Source organism: Peromyscus eremicus, chromosome 1 (assembly GCF_949786415.1).
Source record: "Peromyscus eremicus chromosome 1, PerEre_H2_v1, whole genome shotgun sequence".
Lineage (NCBI taxonomy): Eukaryota > Metazoa > Chordata > Mammalia > Rodentia > Cricetidae > Peromyscus > Peromyscus eremicus.
In genome coordinates this window covers 13396503-13421163 of record NC_081416.1, presented here as the reverse complement: position 1 = coordinate 13421163, position 24661 = coordinate 13396503, and the positions used below count along the sequence as shown (strand labels likewise).

The 24661-nt window shown below is 39.1% G+C and overlaps 1 protein-coding gene across 1 annotated transcript in view; it reads left to right on the top strand.

Moving 5' to 3' along the window:
- The window catches only part of Sorcs3 (sortilin related VPS10 domain containing receptor 3), a 249034-nt gene that overhangs the window by 181348 nt on the left and 43025 nt on the right, over positions 1-24661 (top strand). Inside the window, exons 11-14 of the mRNA XM_059253743.1 lie at positions 7464-7581; positions 8572-8705; positions 20088-20201; positions 24128-24299. Of these exons, the coding sequence (XP_059109726.1) occupies positions 7464-7581; positions 8572-8705; positions 20088-20201; positions 24128-24299 (538 nt within the window). The remainder of the gene's footprint in view (positions 1-7463; positions 7582-8571; positions 8706-20087; positions 20202-24127; positions 24300-24661) is intronic.

The window sequence follows — 24661 nt, the reverse complement described above, 5'->3', positions numbered from 1 at the left end:
CAAGTGTGGCAAGCTGAGATTGGTTCCTGGGAATCTAAGTGGTGGAAGGGGACAGCCAGCTCTTTCAAGTTGCTTGCATGCACAAGCACACACACACACACACACACACACACACACACACACACACACACAGAAACACACACACAGATTAATAACACCAATAACAATAACAATAACAATAACAACAACAACAATAATAATAATTTAAGAGGTAACTTTTTAAAAGAAACAAAGAATACAATTCTGAAGAAGGGGTCCCAAAATACTACATTGTGGCAGTTATAAAGATGAGAAGTGATGCTGGTAGCAGTGAATTTGGTCAAGCTGGAAACTGAAAAGTTCCAGGTTTAGAGCTTAAGGGAGACAGTGAAGCAGATTATTTTTTTTTTTTTGTGGGAAAGAAGCTTTTTTTTTTTTTTAAAAAAAAAGATTTAAATTGAAAAAAATTTTAAATACGTTATATTTGATTATGTTTTTCTTCTCCCCTAATTCCTCACACTTCCCTACTCCCTTTTATGTTCTTTCTTTCTTCCTTCCTCTTAAAAAAATCAGTGCTTAGACAGACAGACAACATCATGATGGGGCACTAAGGAGAGATAAGGCCCACATGGCCGGATGCAAGTCCCTTCATACATGTTTTAGAGGAATGGGAGGTCATATGCTACATGACTGGTGTGTAGATCACAGAATATGCTCTCAGTCTCTTTGAATGAGCTATAAGGACAGTAAGGACAGGGATCTAAATAAACAATTTATTTTAGTTCTGTAAACCACAATAGTCTGGTTTTGAGAATTATCACAATTCAACAAAAAAGGAGGAGCTTTATAAAATGACAGGAACGTGCTCTTTTTGCAAAAGTCTTGAAAATTAAATTCACTTTGCAAGTTCCTCATGTTCCTATAATAGCCCTCCACACTTCATTTCCAATTCTTTATCCCACAATGACTATTGCTAGAAACTGTTCTTTTCTATAGAATACAAATACATCCAGAAGGTATCTGTGACCTTAAGAAGTTTCTATTTAGTTAAAAAAAATAGTCTTGAGTAAAGAAGCTAGAAAATTAAGAACCCCTGGATGACCCTTTTTCATCAGAGAAATTTTCATGCAACCCTAGTTTATAGGCATATAAAATAGGCATACAAATTAGGCATTTACTGATAATAAATCAAGAAGAAATTTATTTTAATACAATTCTTTGATATACATATAATTTTGCCACTTATAAAGATGAAAACAAATTTGCATACTAATAAGATAGATATGCTGTTTATTTTACATGGAGAATTAAATCTTAACTGAAAATTCGGTACTGCAGGATGTAGAAAGCATCTTCAGCATTTTCCAGCTTTGTTTGGTATTCTGATTTTATAAACCTCAAGGCTAAGAACGTTATTTCACATAAATACATAGTACAAAATGTTAGAAGTACATTTAGGGCTATTTCTGAAATTGTTCAAAATTTTGTTATACACCCAAGCCAAAATTCATTTTTAAAATTTATTATGAAACTCTTTAGCAACTCAAACCAAATGGTGATATCTTAAATCAAATATTCTACCAAAGTATAATCCAAAGATAAACTAACCTGATACTTACATGCTGAGAAATGATTATAGGAAAAATACTGAAAGTCTTTGTTTTTGTAATTAAGCCATTATGCTTTTGTAAGAGCATAAAACTCTTTGTACAGTAAAAAATATTTGAGATAATTTTCTCAAATCTTAACTAGATGTGGGAGGCAGCATTGGTCTAGGATTCTACTACACAGTGTGATGACATGTTCAGCTCAAAGATTGCATGCTGTGAGTTCAAAACCAAGGCAGAATGGAAAATGCCTCCAGAAACAACTTGGATTAACTATACATTTGATTCTGGATTAACTTTTGGTTATTACAGATTCAGAAGTCTTTTACTGTTGCCAAATCATTCATGAGTCTCACCTTTAGGGGTGTGACCCCATATGGAGTAGTAACCTACTGTTTTATTTTTAATAATTTATTATTTTTGAAATTATAATGCAACCACAACATTTATCTCCTTCCCTCACCTCCCTCCAGCTCCTCCCATGCTTCCCCTTATTCTCTTTGTAATTCATGGCCTTTTTGAGAAGCTGTCACATTTATTGTTCAAAGTTTGGTTTGAGGACATCATCATGATCAGGGACTTCAGAGAAATGCAAATATTCAGGCACCCAGAATGTACTAATGAGAACCTCTCTAGGTGGGGAAACCCATATGTCAAAGGCCTTCTGAAAGGACTTCTTGATAACAGAAAATTTGAACATCTGAAGAAAAAGAGCTCATTGTTGCCAGAAAATTTTCAGATCTCCTGAAGACCCTGACACCTGACTTGGAAATCATATCATCCTTTGGTAGATTCTCCATGTTCTGCTTTCCTCTGCTATAACCAAGCACTTGAGTTGATATATGAACCTCTTTGTTCTCCCCAAATAAGTATGAGGAAAGAGCTTCTCCTATTATGCTGGTAATGATTCCTTAACTTTAGAGGAATAATTTTAGATGATGAGGAGCTCATGTCTCGGAACTTGATGTTTTTGTTATTCATTAGAAGAAGGCTTAGAATGCTTTTTAAATTTTTTTCAGTTCAGTGATATTAATACAAAAATGATGAGTGTGATTTTTTTTTTGCTGGTCTTGCTGCTGTCTTTGTTAGGTTCACATTTTCACTGATCTTACTGTGACACCTGTTTCACTAATGTTTAAGAAAAGAAGTTATTAAGCACTTGGATATTAATTAATCTGTATTTCATATCCTGCTTATTTTTCTATGTGTGCCATCTGTCATTTCTTCAACTTCCTTAACAGTTATCAAATCATCAGATAATTAGTGTGATATTGAACAGAACTAGAGAATCAAGGTCCACGCAGAAGAAAGACTATGTGTCTGAGTAGTCACTGACTGCCATAACTCATAATGTTATACTGCCTGGAATCACACCGAAAATTAGTGTTAATCAATTAAGTATCTATATCAAGTTAGTCTGTGGGCATGCACAGGAGGGATTGTCTTATTCATTCATACAAGTGGGCCCATCTTATTGTGGGTGGTACCATTCTTAGGTAGGTAGTCCTGAGATGTGCAAGAAATGTACCTAAGCATTATCCAGAGAGCGAACCAGTAAGAGCCAGCAAGCAATGATCTTCCATGATTTCTGCTTCAGGTTCCTGCCTTGACTTCTTTCCCTGACTTCCTCCAATGATGATTGCAACCTAGATTAGTAAGCCAATATACCCATTCCTCCCTGGGTTATTTTTGGTTAAATTGTTTTATCACAGTAACAAAAAGGTAACCAGAACAGTCACTAGTGCATCATTGTGTAGAGATAAGGCAAGACAATGAACTATTGTCTTCTTGAACAGATTGAAGGATAAGGAATATGGTAATATCCAAATATTACTAAGAGACTCACCTTGCTGGTCTTAGCTGAGATCCACCAAGATGAACAAAACTCATCATCTTAACAGTGTAAAATAACTATAATTTTGCCTTTGGCACTTGGAGGTAACCTTATGGGAAAGGATAATAGCATGCATTCAAGAATATGGTTGATCAGTTTGGAGAAAGACCTGGGAAACACAGCGTGAAGCAAGAAGTTGAACAAACATAGATGAAAAGAATGTACCTGTTAAGGTTTCATGAAAACCATCTGAACCAGTCTATAAGATTGAACTGATTTGATGCCTGTGTTCAATCAGAAAAATAAGCACTTCAAGGCTCAGCTTCACTTAGGTTGTACGCATGGATCAATAGCACATTCTGTTCAGTATCAACCCTGCTAAACGATAAAGCCTAGGCTTGCAGTTGCATGCTCACTAACTACTGCACCTGTTGCCCCCGATCATCGCTATTTGTTAGAAAGTTATCTCACCCTTTACAAGCATTCCTACTTGTGAGCTGCAAAGACTGCCAACCTATTTCTTTTCTCTTTTCCCAAGATATATCTGGGTTTACACCATTTTCAACACAAAGATGAAATGAATCCTGTTGTCATCAACATTAGTGTCCTAGCGCTGCTTTAACAAAACCATAAACTAGATGGCTTAAAATGTCATTTATTATCTTATAATTCTGGAAGCCAATTTCCAAAATCAAAGGATTATCAGGAGAACTTGCTATTTATGTCCTCTTCATTTTTTAAAAACACAAAATCTTCTGGTGTGTGTTTCTGAATAGTGTAAAATTCATAAAGGCATTTTCATACAAATATATCATGTACATTGACAGTATTCATCCCAGCTCCCCTTTATGATGGCTCTAGCCATTTCTTAGCTTATGGCTGTATATCTCCAATTTATACTTCTGTCTTCATATGGCCTTTTCACTACCTGTTCATCTTCATTATCTGTTACAGAATACTTCTTACCACTTTTAGAGACATCTCAGTAATCCAAGATGCTCTCATTTTATTATCTTTTGCTTAAATCTTCATGCTTCTTTTTCCAAATGAGGTTACATTATAGCTTCAAGGATGAGGACATATTCATTCATACCTTATTAAAAACCACCAACCACTCAACTCAATCTTTTTCAATAGTGCTTAAACTTTGGCAACTAGATACATCTTTGGATGGTCTGATAAAATACATCATTTGTACAGAGATAAACTTACATGTTCTAATAAATACATGTTTTTGATTAAAATTTAGATTATTCAATATCTTCTAATACAGCAGCCTATATATGAGCTGAAGTTGATTCATACCACATAATCTAGGTCCTTTTCAAATGGCAACAACTAACAGTGACCATGATTTTTCTTTGTGATCTGGCTAATGTAGACTAACATGGGCTATCATCTCTTCTGTTCTAGGTAATACATACAATCTTGTTAATTTATTTCACAGTCATTTAAATTATCATTGATCATGTTGAATTATTCAATTACATTGGCCACATTACCTAGAGAAACACTTCAACTACTGCTATTATTGTCTATCCTTAGGTATACAAAGCTCATTTCTGTTATCCAATCCTTAAGCCAGTACCAGAAAGAGAAGTTGATGTTTCTTCCTATTACATCTTATCTTATTAAATTCTACCTCTCTGAAACTGTCAGAATCTACTGGGTCCTGATTCTACCATGAAGTGTATTGACTGTTATTTCTAGCTGTGTGTCATTGGAAAGTTAGATTTCTGTTGATAAGCATTATTTTCATGTCTTTAAGCCATTTAGTAAGAATGGTAAACAAGGAAAAGCAGACAACAGAATGTTGCAAACTGACTACCTCTACCTCCCTTCTGGTTGATTTCAATACTTTAATTAGGTGCCGTTCAAACACATCATTTTACTAGCAGCTGGCTCACATTTTAATTTTTTTCTTCAAAACTGCTGTGCAGACTCTTGTCACCTGCCTTGTTGACATCCAAGTATATCATGTACCTTGTATTTTCTTCTCTCTGCCTAGTAATCTTCTTATAGAAATGAGTAGGATTAATCTGACATGATGCATGTTGTGAGCCATGAAATAACTGTTTAGAGTAGGGAGAAATATTTGCTTTAATATCACTGGCATTGTGATACTCAGCTTGATATAACCTAGGAAGACTTAATACAGAAAATAGTGTTTGAATGTGGGAAGATTTTGATATCTGAGTAGAGAAGGAAAGAAATGTTTGTCAAGGTCATCTTCAATGTCTTATTTTTACCAATCAATCTATTAATTTAACTCTATTATTGCCAAGCAAGTAGAACCTTATCATAATAGCTAGCTATTTTGATAAAATTTTAAAGGAGCTGACATGGTGGCATATTCCTGTAATCCCAAAAAGGATTGGGAGTTCAAGGTCATCCCTGGCTACATAGATTGAGGTAAATCTGGGGTACGTGAGACTCTGCCCAAGAAACAAAAACCAAAATATATTAAAAAAAATAAGTGAGCCACCTTGCACCTTCTGAATAAATTTAGAACTAAATAGTGGAAATACTTTAATGGATGACATGACATCTCTGTATTGGGTTTGGAAATGAATGTATTTAGCAAGAATAAAAAAGAAAAAGACATAGAAAATTCAGGAAAAAGTATCAGCTATATATTGGAATAGTCTATGCTCAAAGCTTCATGTCTTTTAAAAAGACCATGCAATTTTTTTTTTTTTTTTTTTTTTTTTTGGTTTTTCGAGACAGGGTTTCTCTGTGTAGCTTTGTGCCTTTCCTGGATCTCGCTCTGTAGACCAGGCTGGCCTCGAACTCACAGAGATCCGCCTGGCTCTGCCTCCCGAGTGCTGGGATTAAAGGCGTGTGCCACCACCGCCCGGCTTAAGACCATGCAATTTTGATAAAGTGTAGCCCTCAGTTTCTCCCTCAACATCTGTTTAAATCTTCTTTTAGATAAGTCTGTAAAACTTTTGTTTATTTTTTATCTGATAATACATTCAAAGCTGTTCCCCAAGATTTAAGTTAGATGAGCTACAAAACCAATCTTATTTTTTCTACATTTTACCATTTATTTTAGTCCTCACCTCCTCTTGTAAGCATTATCATCTTCCAGAGAGTTGAAGGAAAGATCTCAGTGAGAAGGCCTTTGGTTATCAGCGTAAGAATATATAAACCAGGGCAGCGGAGAATGCTAGGCTGGTCATGTGATTGAGGCTTGCTGAAATGGACAGTCTAGTTCTTCGAAAGAGCTCCCAGCATGACTGGTCTTACCTCTCCATCACAGTGATAGATGTCTTGCACTGTAATCGCATGACATGCCACCCCAGTGAAGAATTGATGGCCAGCATTTTTTTCTTTCATTTTTTTCTAGAATGATTGATCATTCATATTTATAGGCCTATCAACAACTGGGCTTTACAAAGGTCAGTATTGATTATCTGGACCATGCAGATGGCATTCTTCATTACTGTACATAAATATGACTTTCTTTTATTGGAATGCTGTTTTTCAAGGAAGGCAGAAAGAGAATAAGCATTAATATGAGTCATGCAGTGGGAATTTCAATGAAAAGGCACAGAGATGGTCACAGGATCTTGGCATCAGTAGGGTCATACTTTAGATTAGGTAATACATTTCATTACTCCCAATGTGTGTAAGTTTGCACACACACAAACACATACACTCATACACAATTTGTTTTATAGATGAGGAAACTGTTTTTAGCACTAGATATAGGTAGACAACCCACTATTCCTGATATTAAGAAGAAATGTAAAAGCTATGTGCCAAAATGTAAAGAATGGTTTCATTTGGATTGTAAATTGTTTTAATGCTTCCTATAAATCATATTTAGTAATTTTGCAATAAAAATGAGTGATATTAAACTTAATGTGAATAACAACCAGTTGGCTGAAGATGCAAAGACCCTGGCCACCAAAGAGGGAGACTACTCTTTTAAGGAAATCATGTTGGAGGGATCAAAGAAGTCCAGGCTGTCCTGATCTCCCCTTCTCTATTCTGGTGCATTACTGACTTATGCTGGACTTCTTGTGTTTTACACTTAGAGTTTTTGGCCACTTCAGCCTGCGCTCCGAATGGCAGTTGGTGAAAGTGGACTACAAGTCTATCTTCAGCCGGCGGTGCACCAAGGAGGACTTTGAGACTTGGCACCTGCTCAATCAGGTACCGCAACTTTGGGATGTGCTGGCCTCTAGAAACAGGAACTACTGCCGGCTGGGTTTGGTCTTCACTGATCTTATATTTTTGGGGAAAGGAAGGCAGTATGTCATTTGAGCATGTGAATGTGTGACTATAAGGGAAAAAATTGGACATACATAAGGACCAACAGGGTAAATGACACACATCCCATGATTCTGTATACTCATTATATCCCTGAACTTCCTGGAGGAGAATATATGAAAATAACTTAGGATATCAGCTCAATTGGCTAAGAAGTGAGTACCAAACACCAGGAAAAGAGATACTGAAAAGGGATGCAGGGTGCATGGGTCTAGTAATGCCAGATGTTTATTGCCATGCAATATAGGTGGGTTTCTATATTCTTGCAATCTTTCTAACCCTTAGGTCCTTGGATTTTGTACCACGTTTTCCTTTTTTTGCCTTTGTGTATGATTTAGGACTTTAGTGTAATCATTTATAAGAGAGAAGGGGAACCAAGGAGACAGAGACAGAGAGAGAGAGAGAGAGAGAGAGAGAGAGAGAGAGAGAGAGAGAGAGAGAGAGAGAGAGAGAGAAGAGGGAGAGAGATTGGAGATTGCACTTATGGGAGTCAACTCCAGTTTTACTGTGAAAATATATAAACAATAAAAACAGTATGCCAGAAGTTGTTTTCTCATTACTTTAGCTGCTAAAGCCACTTGCATGCTGGTCTATAGTCTGAAGTCCTTGTGTTCTCCACAGAGATGGAGAAGAAACTGTATTATATAGACATCGTGGATAGGATGGGTAGAGGGGTGAACCCAGGCCAACCATACACAGTGGTCCTTTCATGTGGTGGTAAAAGATTAACATGTTTGCCCTTGAAAATTATGCATGAGAAATGAGATTGTTACATTGAATACTTACTAAAGGCCAGTGTTTTTGTTGACCAACTGTCTTATTTCACCTCCTGTGTGTTTTATTGCCTATCTCACTATGGACTTCCTCTTTAAGGGAGAGCCTTGTGTCATGGGGGAAAGGAAAATATTCAAGAAACGCAAGCCAGGTGCTCAGTGTGCCCTTGGTAGAGACTACTCTGGGTCGGTGGTATCAGAACCCTGTGTCTGTGCTGACTGGGACTTTGAATGGTGAGTCCTTTGAAATTTCGTCTGCAGTTCAAACCAGATATTTATCTGCTTGTGGGTGAGGATGAAGATGGAGTTACTTTGACCCAGATGCAGGAGGTACATCTATGGTCTTAGTTTCTAGACCAGACAGGAATTCTGCATCACTTGAAAGTGAGAATAAGGCACAATGATAGGAAGTACCAATGCTGTATGATCAAAATTTCCTATGGGACTTTCCCTTATCTCCTCATCTCCAGTGAGTGAGTAGCTATATTTGATAGTTCTTGAGGAGAGGTGCTGGATACTGATGAGCCTTAAAGAGCTACTTGCCTAGGAATCACTTTTATACATATTTTCTCAAATTGTACTTCTATGTATAGGTACTCGGTCATCATTTCCTCTTATTTTCATTTTTAACTCTTGTATAATATTTATGTATTTTTATGAGACACAGCATAATAATTTGTGTGCATATAACACTGTGAAATGATCAAATCAAGACAATTAACATTTCCATCTTAACAAAGGTTGGTCACTTCTTTGTGTTGGCAATCTTTCCATTTTAGACTACAATTCTTCCTCTGATAACAATGAAAATGTATAATGGTATCTAGAATTCTGATATCTAATCTCCCTTACAACTGATGACTCCCAAAAATGAAATTTTGCCTCCAGCCCAGATTCATTCTCCTCTGAGCAATATGTCTATCTAATCTACACAATATACGTCTGGTTTTCTAAGAGAGGTGGCATGATTAGTGTGACTGAAGAATCCTTCTTACTGGAAAGTATTTCTCTAATTTGAACCAAGCACAGAGCCATCCAGACCATAGCTGAAATGAAAGTGAGATTAACATCTCTTTTCCCTATGCTCAGATCTAGGCCATCAAGGAGCCCTTTCAGGTTCTCCCTCCAAAACACCCTGTCCCTGAAAGCACTTGTTTGCATCCTTAGAGCAGTTATTATCCTGCCAAGTCTACTAACTCTACTTTCACTCACCACACTGTCACCCTGAAGTCCCGGGTGGGTATCTGCAGTCCTAGTTACTGGACCAGGTACAGTTTTGTTATTTTTTAAATTCCAGATCAAGTCTTATTACTCTTGTACTTAAGATACCTTAATAGATTCTCTCTCCTTTAAGGTACTGCCTTGTTGAAGGCCCTTTGACCTGGCATCCTTTTCTATCTATTTTTTTGTAATTGTTCTTCATTTATTAGCTGTATTATAGCCACACTACCAACTCCAGTAATTAATTCAGGCTCATTCCTAGGAGAAGGACTGGAGAATACAATGGTTTTCCATGTTTCAGCAACACTAACACCTTTTAATCTCTCTTGTTTCTTCAAAATTGTTAGCTTTTTAGAAATGCCGAAAACACCTTGTCTCATCTATATATCCGGGTGCTCTCTAAAACACCACCATGCTTTTGTCTTGTTAGTATTCACTGTATGAAGTGAATGTGCTTTTGAATGTTTTGTTACCATTGGTCTTTCCCCAGTAGAATGTAAATGCTGTGAATGTAGGAGCTTTAAACTTCCCTTACTTTTAAAATCTCAGTGCCAACTCTACAGTAAACATTCAATAAAGAGTTGTAATATGTTTTTGAATGTTGTTTTTAGAGTAAAAGACCTTCCCAGTTCTGAGAATATGTGAGTATCCCTCTGGTCTCAGCTAGATGAGTGCTTCCTATGTGTTCAGTCAGAAGCTGAAGTTTCATTTCATAATTGATAGTGATTATTATGGGTTAGAAGAAACAACTAATGGCTCAAGCATCATCCCATAGTCAGGAAAGGAGATGGGCCAATGGCAGAATTGTATTTGGAGTTCTGTGGCTCAGGATAGCAACATATGCTGAAATGCATAGTGTAAGATGAATTGCTAAATGGTCTTATCAATAAAAAACCTGGAGCCAGATATTGGGGGTAAAACTGAGAGATCAGAAAAGCAAAAAGAAGCCAGCCATGCTCTTACCACTTGGAAATCCTCAGCCAAAGAGACCTACCTCCTGTATACCCATGCCTATATGCCTTTCTGTTCCTCATCTCACATCTCCTTTCTGCCCAGCTACATTATTTCCTGTCTGTCTGTACAGACCTCCAGACCTCTATGGTTAGTGCTGGGATTAAAGGCATGTGTCACCATGCTTGGCTCTGTTCCCCAGTGTGGCCTTGAACTCACAGAGATCCGGATCGATCTCTGTCTCCCAAATACTAGGATTAAAGGCATGTGCTACCATTGCCTGCCTTCTATGTTTACTATAGTGGCTGGTTTTCCCTCTGATCTTCAGATAAGCTTTAGTAGGGTGTAAAATACATTGGGGGGACACTGTAGCTGGGAGTTTTCCTGTGTCCTGCCCAGCGATGTGGTCCCTCAGCTGCTTATAAAATTATTACTCAGAGGTTTATATTAATTATAACTGCTTGGCTATTAGCTCGGGCTTATTACTGACTATCTCTTACATTTAAATTAACCTATAATTCTTATTTATGTTTAGCCACGTGGCTTGGTGCCTTTTCTCAGTTTTGCCTTGACATCTTGCTTCCTCTGTGTCTGGCTGGTGACTCCAGACTCAGCCTTCCTCTTCCCAGAATTCTCTCGTCTGCTTGCCCCGCCTATACTTCCTGTCTGGTTACTGGCCAATCAGGATTTTATTTATCAACCAATCAGAGCAACACACATTTGCAGCATACAGAATGACATTCTGCAGCAGGACACAATATATCACCACAGCACAGAGCATTTACCCTTACACAGCAGCCGCCCTTCTCTCATCTCATTTCATCTAGCTATTGTCCAGAAGTCATGTTTTTATTGCCTGAATTTACTAGAACTTAAACAGATAACTGAAAGTCACTTGTGTAGAGTGATCATGCCTGCTCCCAATCTGCCCTTTATTCTTAGATAACTTGGCTTTCAGTGAGATTCGTTAAAGTGAGATGTATCACATGGAATTTAAATTTCAATGGTAGGGTCCTTTCTGTATCAGAAGATCCTTTGAAAACAAGAATATTCTCTGTAGACCAGGCTGGCCTCGAACTCACAGAGATCTGCCTGGCTCTGCCTCCCGAGTGCTGGGATTAAAGGCATGCGCCACAACCACCCAAGAACAGAGAGGGAGAACAAGGAATAAAAGACCATGATAAATGAAGACCACATGAGAATAGGAAGAAGCAAAGTGCTAGAGAGGCCCACAGAAATCCAAAAAGATACCCCCACAATAGACTACTGGCAATGGTTGAGAGACAGCCTGAATTGACCTACTCTGGTGATAGGATGGCCAAACACCCTAACTGTCGTGCTAGAAACCCCATCCAATGACTGAGGGAACCGGATGCAGAGATTCATGGACAGGCCCCAGGTGGAGCTCCAGGAGTCCAATTGGTGAGAAAGAGGAGGGTTTGTATGGGTGAGAGATGTTGAGACCAAGGTTGGATGAAGCACAGGGACAAATGGCCAAACGAATGGAAACACATGAACTATGAACCAATGGCTGAGGAGCCCCCAACTAGATCAGGCCCTCTAGATAAGTGAGTCAGTTGATTGGCTTGATCTGTTTGGGAGGCATCCAGGCGGTGGGACCAGGTTAAAAACAAACAAACAACAACAACAACAACAAAAACCAAGAATATTTTCACAGCTGGGAAAAATACTTTTAATTATGAACAACAGCTCAAGTGTATGATCATATCAGGTAGATGTAGTACTCTTCTCAGAAGTATAGCATGGCTATTGCATTTCCCACTTTTCTCACTGATATGACAGAGTATCTACAAAAAGCAACTTAAAGTACGTAGCAGTTGCTAAGGCTAATGGTATAAGAGGCTCCAGTTCATCATGGTAGCTGGACTATGCTTTGGGACTCTGTAAATATGGGGAGAACAGGAAGCAGAAAGGCAGACACTAAGTCAAGCCAGGATACAAACTTCTTAAAGCCTACCCCTTGTGACTCACCTCTTCCATAGAAGATATACTTCCTAAAGTTTCCATTGCTTGCCAAATACCCCTACCAGCTTGGAACCAGATATTCAAAACTATGAGCCTAGGAGGGACATTTCACATGCTAACCAGTATACCTTGCATCCTTCTCTTGACTTACTCCATTGACTTACTCTACTGCCTTTGAGTATGCCACACTTACAGATTCTGTCTCCTTGATCCAAAGCCAACACTCACCCATTGCTATGAGGACTTACAAGTAAAATAGACAACAAAATAATATTTCTTTGCTTAACCTAGTCTACTAGCATCTACTGGTCTATATAAAAATCCCAACACTTAGCCGGGCGGTGGTGGCGCACGCCTTTAATCCCAGCACTCGGGAGGCAGAGGCAGGTGGATCTCTGTGAGTTCAAGGCCAGCCTGGGCTACCAAGTGAGTTCCAGGAAAAGGCGCAAAGCTACACAAAGAAACCCTGTCTCGAAAAACCAAAAAAAAAAAAAAAAAAAAAAAAAAAAAAAATCCCAACACTTACATTCACAGGTTTTTCTTCTGAGAAATTTTCTTAATGTCTCTCTCTTTCCCTCCTTGGCTGCAAAATAAAAATACATAACACATTTCTCACCAGGTTCTAGGGAGAAATAAATGAATTAGTAAATGAATGAGGGTAGTTCATTAATATAGATAAGATGCTTACCTGAGCTGTATACAACATAAGCCTACAACATATGGTAGCTGTTGCTGCTGCAGGAGTTGTGAATTTGTCCTCCAGAGTCAAGTGATCCTCATAGAATTTATACTAGATAAATCAGAGCTTAAACATTTAAGTAAGCACTGTTTTCAAAGTTGAACCTTTGGGTGTTATGCAATTATTTTGATGCTAGTGACAGGAGTTAAAGTGGTTTTGAGCCCTTCTTTGGGGACTATTGTCAGAATCTAAGTAAAGCAGGTTATTGGGAAGAGGAGGGGACCCCTCACAAGACATTTTGTGGTCTTACATTTGCGCTGATAGAGGTCTTACCTATATTCAAGGCACTGTGATATTGGTGTCTTTACTATTGCCATTTTAATGAGAGGAAAACAAGCAGTTTCTTCAGAATTTACCTGCCTGTAGATACAGAAATGGTAGAGGCAGAGTTGGGGTTCAAATGCAAAGATGGCTAAACCTTGGCTTATTGCTTTTATGACATCTATTGCTCAGGAAGCCAAACGGGTCTTATTATTCGAGATTTTATGTTTCAGAAGGAATAGGGCCTCCACATTTAATTCCTCTAAAATTAAAACTCATCTCCAAATGACCCAGGGTGACTGCTCTAAGTGAAATTTAATATAGACTATTTCATTAACTCTAAAGACAATTTCAAATAAAGAAATTTTTACCATTGCTAGTGGAATTATAATAGGTATATGGTCCCAAGTAGACATTACAGATTTTTCTACATAAGGTACTAGATATTTGCATTTCTATTGTGAATCATATCTTGTATTATGAAGAAGGCAGAAAACACTTGAGATTGATGTAGGATCACTAAAAAGGAGAGACTTAGTCTTGTCCCTTGTCACTCAGAGAATAACAACAACAACAACAAAAATCATGTGACCTAAATGTGTGCTTTTACTACTTCTGCGTATGGATAAAGCAGCTTTCAATGGCAATGCCTGGCTTATTAACAATGGTTTTATGGTAAATGTTAGAAATTATTCTCTTTGATTTTAAGTCACTAAGTATCAGCATTGGCTTTGAAATAATTTTTTAGGAATGAGAGAAATGACTCAGCAGTTAGAGCATCGGATTCTTCTGCGGGGGACTAGGGTTCGGTTCCCAGCACCCTCATGGTGGTTTAAAAGCATCTGTAGCTCCAGTTCCAGGGAAACTGATGGCCTCTTCTGACCTCCATGAGCACTAGGTACATACACAGTGTATATGCATAAATGTAGGTAAAACACTTACACATAAAATGAAATAAATAAACAGATTTTTAAAAAGAAAAATTAAATATGATTTTTCATCAAACATGGTTTGTGTTTTGGTCTTTAGTGTTAATCCTGGAAGCCATTATCTGAGCACAGTGTCATAGCCTGAGTCCTGTGGTTATCCTTCTGGGAGTTCCCAATTCAGTTAGTTCTAGCCATTAACACATACATCCCTGAGGCAGAGCAGGCCTGCTCCTATGGGTGCCTTGGGCAATGTATAAAACTCTTAGAGCAGTAAAGGGGATATAGCCTACATTAGTAAGTTTAGGGAAGTTGTAGGGAGGGAATGGTATGTTTAATATCTCCTCCATATTGATGGGAGCTAAAGGACACACAACCTGGGTTCACAAAGGGGAGATAATTTGGTTTAAAGGGAGAAGCTTATTGAGTCTCATAAATATCTTTCTGTAGAATGCAGGGTTTAGGTAAAAAGTGTAAACATCACATAAAAATTGGAGTTTCTACTTAGGAGCCTAAAAGATTCCCAGCCTTAAATTTGCTATGAAGAGCTACTCCAAAGCAGCCTTCACCAGGGCCTGGCGAGGCACAGGAACAAATGCCCACGCAAGAGAGAAATAAAGTTGCCAATAGAGTCTCAGGTGCTAGAGAGGGACGTGCTCCAAAGCCCTGTGTGGACCCCAGTAAGGCTAGCCCTCTGGAAGAGGAAGGTATTTGCCAGTGATAACACAGGAAGTAATCCCCCCTTTTTTCCATGCACTCTTTTTGCTCATTTATTGCTAACTTTTGTTGAGTACCTGTTATGTATTAGGTTGTAGTAGCCATCTACATGAATAATAATTTCTCATCTAGCTCTTAGAAGAGTTGGGCATCTTCTACATAGCTTCATTCACTCAAGATAATAATATTCTAATTTCTGAGGTCTGAGACTTAGAATGCCATGGTGGTTTCTTCATGGTGAGTATGGAGCCATATCCACAGGGTGAGATTATCCAGAAGACAGGAGGAAAGGGATTTGGGGATGCCACACACATAATTTCAGGTGTACCTATGGTCCATTCAGCATTTGGTTTTATACATATTGAACATAAGTTAGCATGTTTTTTTCTATAGTGGACTAGCTAAAGTATAAACAAGACAATAAACAATGTATAAATAAGAGTTATTGCACCAGGAGATGACATAACAGAAAACAAAAAGAATATAATGAAGTATTGAGTTTTATTATCTGAGTCCATTAGTAGCCATTGGTCACATGTGATTGTTTACATTAAAATTAAATTAAATTAAAATACAGTTCCTTAGTTGCACTGGTTAGTGGTTACCACAGTGGAACATATCTATTTGAAATATTTCCACTGTAGAAAAGTTCTGTTGGACAGAGCTGGCTTTTATCACAGGTGAAGAGGTGGTCAGAGCAAAGCCATCATTGAACAAAAAGATGACATGTAATCATGGATGGCTTCTTTCAGGGAGTGGTAATGGAGCTATACCATTTATTAAATAAAATAAGCATATATTTAGGGAAGTTAGTGACACTCTGATTTAAACAGAGCAGATATATTAGCAAGCTGTCAGCAGGATAAAGATAAGGATAAGTCAGGTGTCTCTAATGGGATTAGATAAAAAGAAATGCTTAAGGGGTGATTGTCAGTCTGAGTAATTTTTGGCTAAGACATTATGGTTTCTTTTTCTATGGTTGCATTTGAGTTCATGCCTTACCCAATGGGGATGATAATTATTATTCTTGTGGTAGCTACTTCTGTTTCGTGAGTGCTCACACTGTGCCTGAAAAGATCCACCTGGTCCTAAGCCCATCCTGATACACTCATAAAATGGGATCAAAGTACATATTAGGCCTCCATCCTGGAATCTCAGCTGCTAGGTGGGAAAGTAGAGGGAGAGAGAAGTCAGAGGCACCGTGCTGCCCTATGCCTGGCCTGACCCTTACACACCCTGCAGCTTGTTGGGAAGAGACCTTGGCTTTCTGATTGGTCAAGAGTTTGAGAATGGGCTAGACAGATCTAACAGTTAGAAACATGCACTGTTCTTGCAGAGGAGCTGAACTCAGTTCCTAGCCCCCACAATGAACGGCTTACAACCACCTGTAACTCCATCCAGCTCGAGGGGATCCAGTGCCTTCACAGGCACTTGCACTACTTGCACCCATGTGTACATTCTCTCTGTCTGTCTGTCTGTCTGCCTCTCTCTCTCTCTCTCTCTCTCTCTCTCTCTCTCTCTCTCTCTCTCTCTCTCTCTCTCTCACACACACACACACACACACACACACATACACACACACACACACACACACACACACACACACACACACACACACACATTTTTTCAATTCCAGAATGTTCTTCTTAGGGAGCAGGGACCACGTTCTTACTAAGTAGTAGCCCTTGGGACTATACTGACATTGAACACACCTCAGCAGTCTTGATCACCGCTGTATGCCGGAAGGGGCTTTGTGCAATGTCCAGCAAGTCCTTCATCCTCTTTCACCTGTTCCTCTACAGTCCACAAGCAGACTGGATTAGATCTGTGTTGCAAAACTACCATTTTCTATGATGACACACACTTTTTGATTTCTGAACTGTTCTTATTCATTCCTCCTTCTGAATCTGAGGCTTTTCCTTAGGTGGGGTTTGGATCATATACATATTCTTAGAAATGGACAGATTTCCCCTAGACAGGTAGACATTATACTGCTTTTCTAATCAAGCAACACACAGGGGTAAATTATGTCTTGAGGTAAACTGCCTGTCTGTGCAGGTGGGACCTGGAAGCATACCTCCCTGAGGCAAATCAGACTTTCTGCTGTATTCTGTTCAAATCTCACAATTCATGGGCTCACACCTTTCCCCAGGAAGCTGGAGCAGCCGATGTTTGTTTGTTTAAATCCTGCAGACTCATCAGCTGGGAGGGAGGCTGGACAGTGTGAAAGAGTTTAATATGCATTTAGCAGAAATTAATGAAGAAGTCCACAGCTTGGAGGCAGCCAGCTTCGGTTAGTGTTGTTAAATATTAATGAGGTGCTTTTGCTCTTTGGGGCAGAGCAGCACGCTTGATGCACCTTTTTTAATTACTGCAGTGCCAACAGGTAGCAGAGCTGAACAGAACTGCTGAGGATGGTTACATTTTGCAAAGAGCCTTGAAAACATTTCTATCTTCCCCAAGGCTGCTTAAGAGAAGCATCCTTCCTTCCCAAATTCCCAATATTTTCTAGGGTCAGCAGGATCGGTCAACAGGTTCATCTCATAAAGCCATAGGGGAGTTTTCTAGGAGTAGTATGTATATACCACAGCCCAGTGTTTTTGTGAATAAAGAATGCTTGGGAAGTCAGTGTTCAGTGGTGTGCTGACAAATGTTTAATTCTTAGGGAACAATCACTGAGTGCTGTATGGATTTCCACAATGGCCAGTTTCAACATTATACCAATGAATGAGGAATGGAGAGGAGCTAGGCAGTAGCCTCACTTTATGTAGTATTCCTACCAGACAAATACATGGATAGAAAAGACCTTGAGACATAAATAATATAACAATATTCATATGTAACTTAGCATATGTTGTATGTAGTAACATATATACAGTATGTTATAACTATATAAAACTAAAATGCAGTAAAGCAGTAGGCTCTTATGTGTTTTGTATATTTTTATTGACTTTCAAATATAATTTATGTGAATGAAATGTCATATAAGTTAATTTTTATTAATTGCTTTATCATTAATTACCTGACAAAATTCCCCAAATTTTAAGACCAGATTTCATAGGCTATTTCAAGCTACACTAAGACCGGATGAACTATGGGCCAAGATCCTCTGCTACTAGTGGACCAGACACTTGTCAAAGGATTCACCTGGCAGAAGTGTCTCTCTTTTGCTTTCCTTTCTTCCAGCTTCATTGAAGCGTGGTTGTATCAAAGCTGCTCTTACAATCTGCCTTTCACGTCCACTCTAGTCATATTTTGGGCATTGGAGATACTTTCTGAAGTTAACCCTACAGTGTCAATGAAGCCTTACAATCTTCTTACAGAAATAGACACAATGCAGTGGGGTAATTGGAGAGACTGTGTTTTAGTGCAATTATGACATTGGTTCACCCTATAACATTTATTATAGATGATTTAACTGGTGAAAATAAATGACAAAATAGTTTCCAACATATGGTAGCCCTGAAAACTGTGTGCTAGTGAACTAGGGATATAGGCTTATATAACCTAAATATGAGAGAAGAATAAAGAAGAAACTGCAAAACACAGAAGGTGCAGTGATCCATACCCAAGGTATAACATACAAAAATAAATACAGTGGGCTAAAAGGTATAGCTTGGAGTTATCTGGGGTTACTACATGGATAGTAATGTACATGATCTCATTCATCAGTCAGTACTTCTTTCTGCTGTGTTAGGTCTGGGGTGTGAGATATCTCCTTTAAGGACTGAAGAAACAATTGAGGACAGATCTTGTCACATTTGTTTGATAGGTCATGACATACAATGAAGGATAAATGAGGTATCATTGCATTTGAATACCCATATTCCTTCCATTCTTGTCCTGCATTCACTCAGATAACTTACTTTCAAAGACTATGGGAGCAGATATAATGTACCACAGCACAGAGAACGGCTTGCCAATCTGTCTCATGCTTCCTTGACACTCAGTGGAGTGATATTCTGATGATGAGGTTGTGCTGTCTGGGCTCCAGGAATTCTCTTCTGATGTTGAATGTAGAAACATGGATGAAGAGAGGGTGCTCTCAGTGAGTTCCAGCTGGCTGTAAGAGCATAATCCCTTCCACCCACGTTATTACTCCTACATTTTGACATTTACACATCCAAGCACCTTATACAACTCCAGAAGCAGGGGCACGTTATTACTCAGATGCTGTGGCTGTGACTCTGTGGAAGCATGGAACAGAACTCAAGTTTTATTTTATTTTTAAGATAGTATAGATACCTATCTAATCAAGAGAAGTTTGAATTTCTGTTGGCATACATGTGAATACACACACACACACACACACACACACACACACACATCACATCACAAAAGCTTGAAAGCAGTTGGATTTAAAGTTAAAATGAATATAAATTCTGTGCAATCATTTTCAGACAGTACACACTGAATCATTACATAGAGATGTACCTTGACCTTTAAAGTCATCTCCCTGGTTGCCATTTACTTATTTAATTAATTCTGTGATTCAAAGTATGATTTTAAATGTATGGTGCCCCCCACTCTCACCTCCAAGCCATTGTGCCTGTCACACAGTTGAATTCATATACTTTCTAGTCTAGATGGGTTTTTTTAATAATCCATTTTTCTCTTTAGACTATAATTCTAAATGATGAGACCATTTTTAAAAACATTATTTTTTTAAGGTGTGGTATTTGCCTCACTGGGGCTAATTAAAACAATGAATTATGACTTTGGGGAGGCAGGGGGCATGTATATATTTATGTGTGCCTGTGGGTATTTTAACAGTTGTACACACATATCATTGTACCCTGTTTATTTTCTTGACAGTGACTATGGCTATGAGAGACATGGGGAGAGCCAGTGTGTCCCAGCTTTCTGGTACAACCCTGCTTCCCCCTCAAAGGACTGCAGCCTTGGCCAAAGCTACCTTAATAGCACTGGGTGAGTCAAATAACTGAAGAAACTCAACTCGTTATTGTCTGTTCTCGAAGATGAAATGAAATGAAATGTATCTCGTTGAAAATGATGAGTGTAGATAGGGTAAGTTTGTGTCCAAAAAATAAATAAAGTGGGCTAAAAGATAGCTCAGAGTAGTCTGGGGTTATTATATGGATAGTAGTGCACATGATCGCATCCATCAGTCAGTACGCCTTTATGCTGTGTTAGGTTTGGGGTAATGGTCTAATTGTTGTGCTCTGACTTTTCACATAGGAGTTATCCTCAAACATTTGACAAAACATTTCCAGGAGATGTGTTGTTTTGCCCTTTCCTTTACTGCTTCTATGACCCATGAAAGATCTGTAGAGTGGGCAGATGGGACTGTGACACACTTCTCATGTTTTGATACATCTTGTTGTTATCTGAGGTTCTGTGAGTCAGCTTCTGACTTGGGAGATCTAGAGAAAAGCTGATTTCTTCCTTTGTAATAATCTCCCAAAGGGTAGAGAGGATATGAGTGTTCAACCCCACTCTCAAAGAAGCAAAGACACTGAGCTCTCTGGACTTCATGCTCACCTCTGCAAGTGTTCCGTCTGCCATCTTAATCAAGTTATTTAACTTCTTTTACTTTGACTCTATGTGGTTGCAAAGAGTAGTAGGTACAATCTAAACATCTGCCGTCTACTAAGGAAGCATAAACATGATGGGATGGCTGTGTTGAGTAGACTAAAATACTCTAAAACCATGACATTTGGGGCAAATATTTGATTCTAGGGGACTCATTCCTAGATGCCATTCTGGGCATTTCAGTCCTTAATGTAGTGGTTTTGTAGGAATATGTTTTTTTTTTGTTTGTTTGTTTTGTTTTGTTTTGTTTTTCGAGACAGGGTTTCTCTGTGTAGCTTTGCGCCTTTCCTGGAACTCACTTGGTAGCCCAGGCCAGCCTTGAACTCACAGAGATCTGCCTGGCTCTGCCTCCCGAGTGCTGGGATTAAAGGCGTGCGCCACCACTGCCCGGCAGGAATATATTTTAAAGATTTAAGTCTTTCAATGCAATTTGAACAATTTCAACTTAACGAGATGTCCTGTCAGAGAACAAGGAGGAGAACATAATGGTCACATGGAATTATCTGCAAAAGCCAGCTTCTAACCTTGGCATCCTTTAGAAATCATTAGAAATGATTTCTCTTAGGACATTTCATATGACCACAACAGAGTCTCTGTGTGGTCAAGGACAGAGCCAAGCGTGGTGACCTTTGAGTCTTTAACCCAGTATCAACCATAGAGACTCTGCCTGCCATGTCATCAGATTAAGGGTGTGGGCTACCACCACCTGACTTCTATTCTTGGCTTACTAATGACCTCTGATCTCCAGGCAAACTTTATTTATTAACATACAAATAAAATCACATTTCAGTATAATTAAAATAGCACAACAATCATGGGGCATATAGAGCTAGATCTAATTTTAAGCAACATATGTATGCCAAAATAGCAGATAGTTAACTAAATAAGTCAGGGAGATGAAAAATCTATTTACTTCCTCCCTCAAAGGACTTCTTATAGGACTAGGTAGACACCTCCAGTTTTCCTAAGTCTTACACATTATCACACTGTATTACACATTACCAACAGGGTTAACATGGTGGCCAGCTAACAAAGGAAGTGGTTGACATAAAGTTTGCCTATGACACAAGTAGCTCTAAGATGCTGATCTTGAGTAAAAACTAAATATCTTGTAAGTAAAGATAACCCAGAAATATTAACTTGCAATAGTTTGATTTAACTAAATCAGCAATGATCAAAAGGACTACAGTATAAGTTATGTGTATAATTGTAAATTTCTTATCATGTTTAAAACAATTAGAGGTGAAAATGATTCTAACACTGTTTGATGTGATATATCATTTCAGTGTGCTATACTAACTACATTTCTACCCTTTGATAGCCATGTGTAGATAGCAACTGCCATACTGGATCATAAAAATTCAGATATAGCTCAGTTGACAGTTGATAATGATGTATTATAATTTCATTTGAGTCAAGAGCTATCTACAGCATTTGGTTTGCATCACTTGGCATCTCCAGAAGAAGGTGTAGATAGGGTGGGTGTCGCCGGAGGGTCCAGGCAGGACACAGGGAAACTTCCATCTACAGGTTGGGGGATTCAGACATGGGAGTGTTAAAAAGTAAAAGTCAAATATGATGCAGGACCTATATCATTAGAGTTTTGTGGCTTTGGGTCTTTTAGAATAAGACACCATGGATGGATTGATTATTCTTGATACAGAGGATGAAAGAAGACAAGACTTGATGACGACAGTGGTGTTGGCAGTGGTTGTGGTGGGTGGTGGTGGTGATGATGGAAACAGTGGTAGTAGTGTGACATTTCTTTTGTGGTTTTCTTAGAACACCAATTTTAGAGATGATGGCTAGATCATGGACTTCCTGGAAGTAATATCTCTGTGGCTGATCAGGTTGCAGGCAAGCTCTTGGGTCAGGGGTCAAGGCAATTGACATGACACCACTGTACATATGATGGTGCTACCATAGAAGTTGGCAGATTTTTCCCAGGCTAGCCCCTTTTGTAAATTAATCTTACTGTAGCAAAGTTGAATAGGGGTTTCAGACCTGTGCTTCTAACGTGACATTTGTGTTGAGGAGGAAATAAGGATTTAGCAAATGGGGAAATGTATTATTAAATAGCCCAGGGGCTCCAGAGTAAAAATTACCATTTTCATTTTTTAAAAATTTTTATTAGATGTCCTGTGGTGATATATTGTGTTCCCCAATATATTGTGCACCCTAATAAACTTATCTGGGGATCAGAGGATAAAGCCAGGCACTATATTAAATGGAGAAGTCAGGCAGCAGTAACACATGCCATTAATCCTAGCATTCCAAAGGCAGAGATCCATCCAGATCTCTGTGAGTTCAAGGTCACACTGGAAACAGAGCCAGGTAGTGGTGGCACACACCTTTAATCCCAGTACTGGGAAGCACACACACCTTTAGTCCCAATACTGAGAAGCACCCACACCTTTAATCCCAAGAAGTGATGGCAGGAAGGAGAAAGTTATATAAGGCATGAGGACCAGGAACTAGAGGCTTGTAAGCTGTTCGACTAAAACCCTTTTGGGTGAGGACTCAGAGGCTTTTGGGCTGAGGATTTCCTAGAAGGCTTTTAAGCAATTCGGCTGAGATCCCTTCAGGGTGAGGACTCAGAGGCTTTCAGTCTGAGGAAACAGGATCAGCTGAGGAGTTGGCAAGGTGAGGTTCGCTGTGGCTTGTTCTGTCTCTCTGTTCTTTCAGCTTTAACCCCAATATCTGTGTCCAGGTTTGTTGTTTGTTGTTGTTGTTATTAATAAAACTGTTTAGCAATTCGTCTTACAATGTCCCACTAATGACATCCTGGGACGGAGCAGAGACAGGGAAAAGCTGTCTGATTGTAGGGACTTAGAAGTTTCATATTCTAACTGCTTCCTGGTACAAAGAAAGTTGGAGGTGGCCATGGGGAAATAGACCGGGTCTCTAGCTGACAGAGGTGCGCTTGCTTTTCCTGCTTTGCCAGCCCGGTGCACGCCTCCTCTTGTTCTGTGTGGGAGCCAGCATTGATTTTTCTTGGCTGGTTTAGACACTGATCCGATCCCTGGTGCACTAGGTGGGATCAATAATAATGTTTAAGGAGCTAGCCTTCTTGAGATGGAGGGATAGCCGCTCCTGAGTATTGTTTGTCTTTGTGAATAGCTGTAGTTTTGGAGGCTTGGCTTTTAAGAGCAACTGTGAGAAGTTATTTTTGCTTGCTTCTTTTCTCTTACCCTCCCTTCCTAACACACACACACACACACACACACACACACACACACACACACACACACACACTACAAGCTGCAGCATTGTCAAAAGTGTCTTTTGTCAAATCTCTTTAGGTACCGGAGGATTGTGTCCAACAACTGCACAGATGGGTTAAGGGAGAAGTACTCTGCTAAGACTCAGCTGTGTCCTGGAAAAGCTCCTCGGGGACTCCACGTGGTCACCACTGATGGGCGCCTGGTGGCAGAGCAGGGTCAGAATGCAACCTTCATCATTCTAATGGAAGAGGTAGGTGACCACTTGGGTATCTGCAGTCAGAACCCACATGCTGACAATTCCTTGATCTCAGAAAAAGGGAAACAGAGATGTCATTCTTACCAGCTTTTATGCCAAGAGTGAGAGAAGCAGAAGAGACAGGAAATAACACCTATTCAGAAACCCTCTCCATTCATCTGTAATAAAGACCCAGTTCAGAGTGCCTCTGGGATAGATTGCTTGCGTGCTCACTCATTCACCCTCCTTCTTGCTTGCTCTCATTCTCCCTCCCTCCCTCCCTCCATCCATCCATCTTTCATCCCCTATGCTCAGAATTGAACTCAGCACCTTGGCTCTGAGCAATAGCCACAGGCCTTAGGTTTTTTGAGACAGTC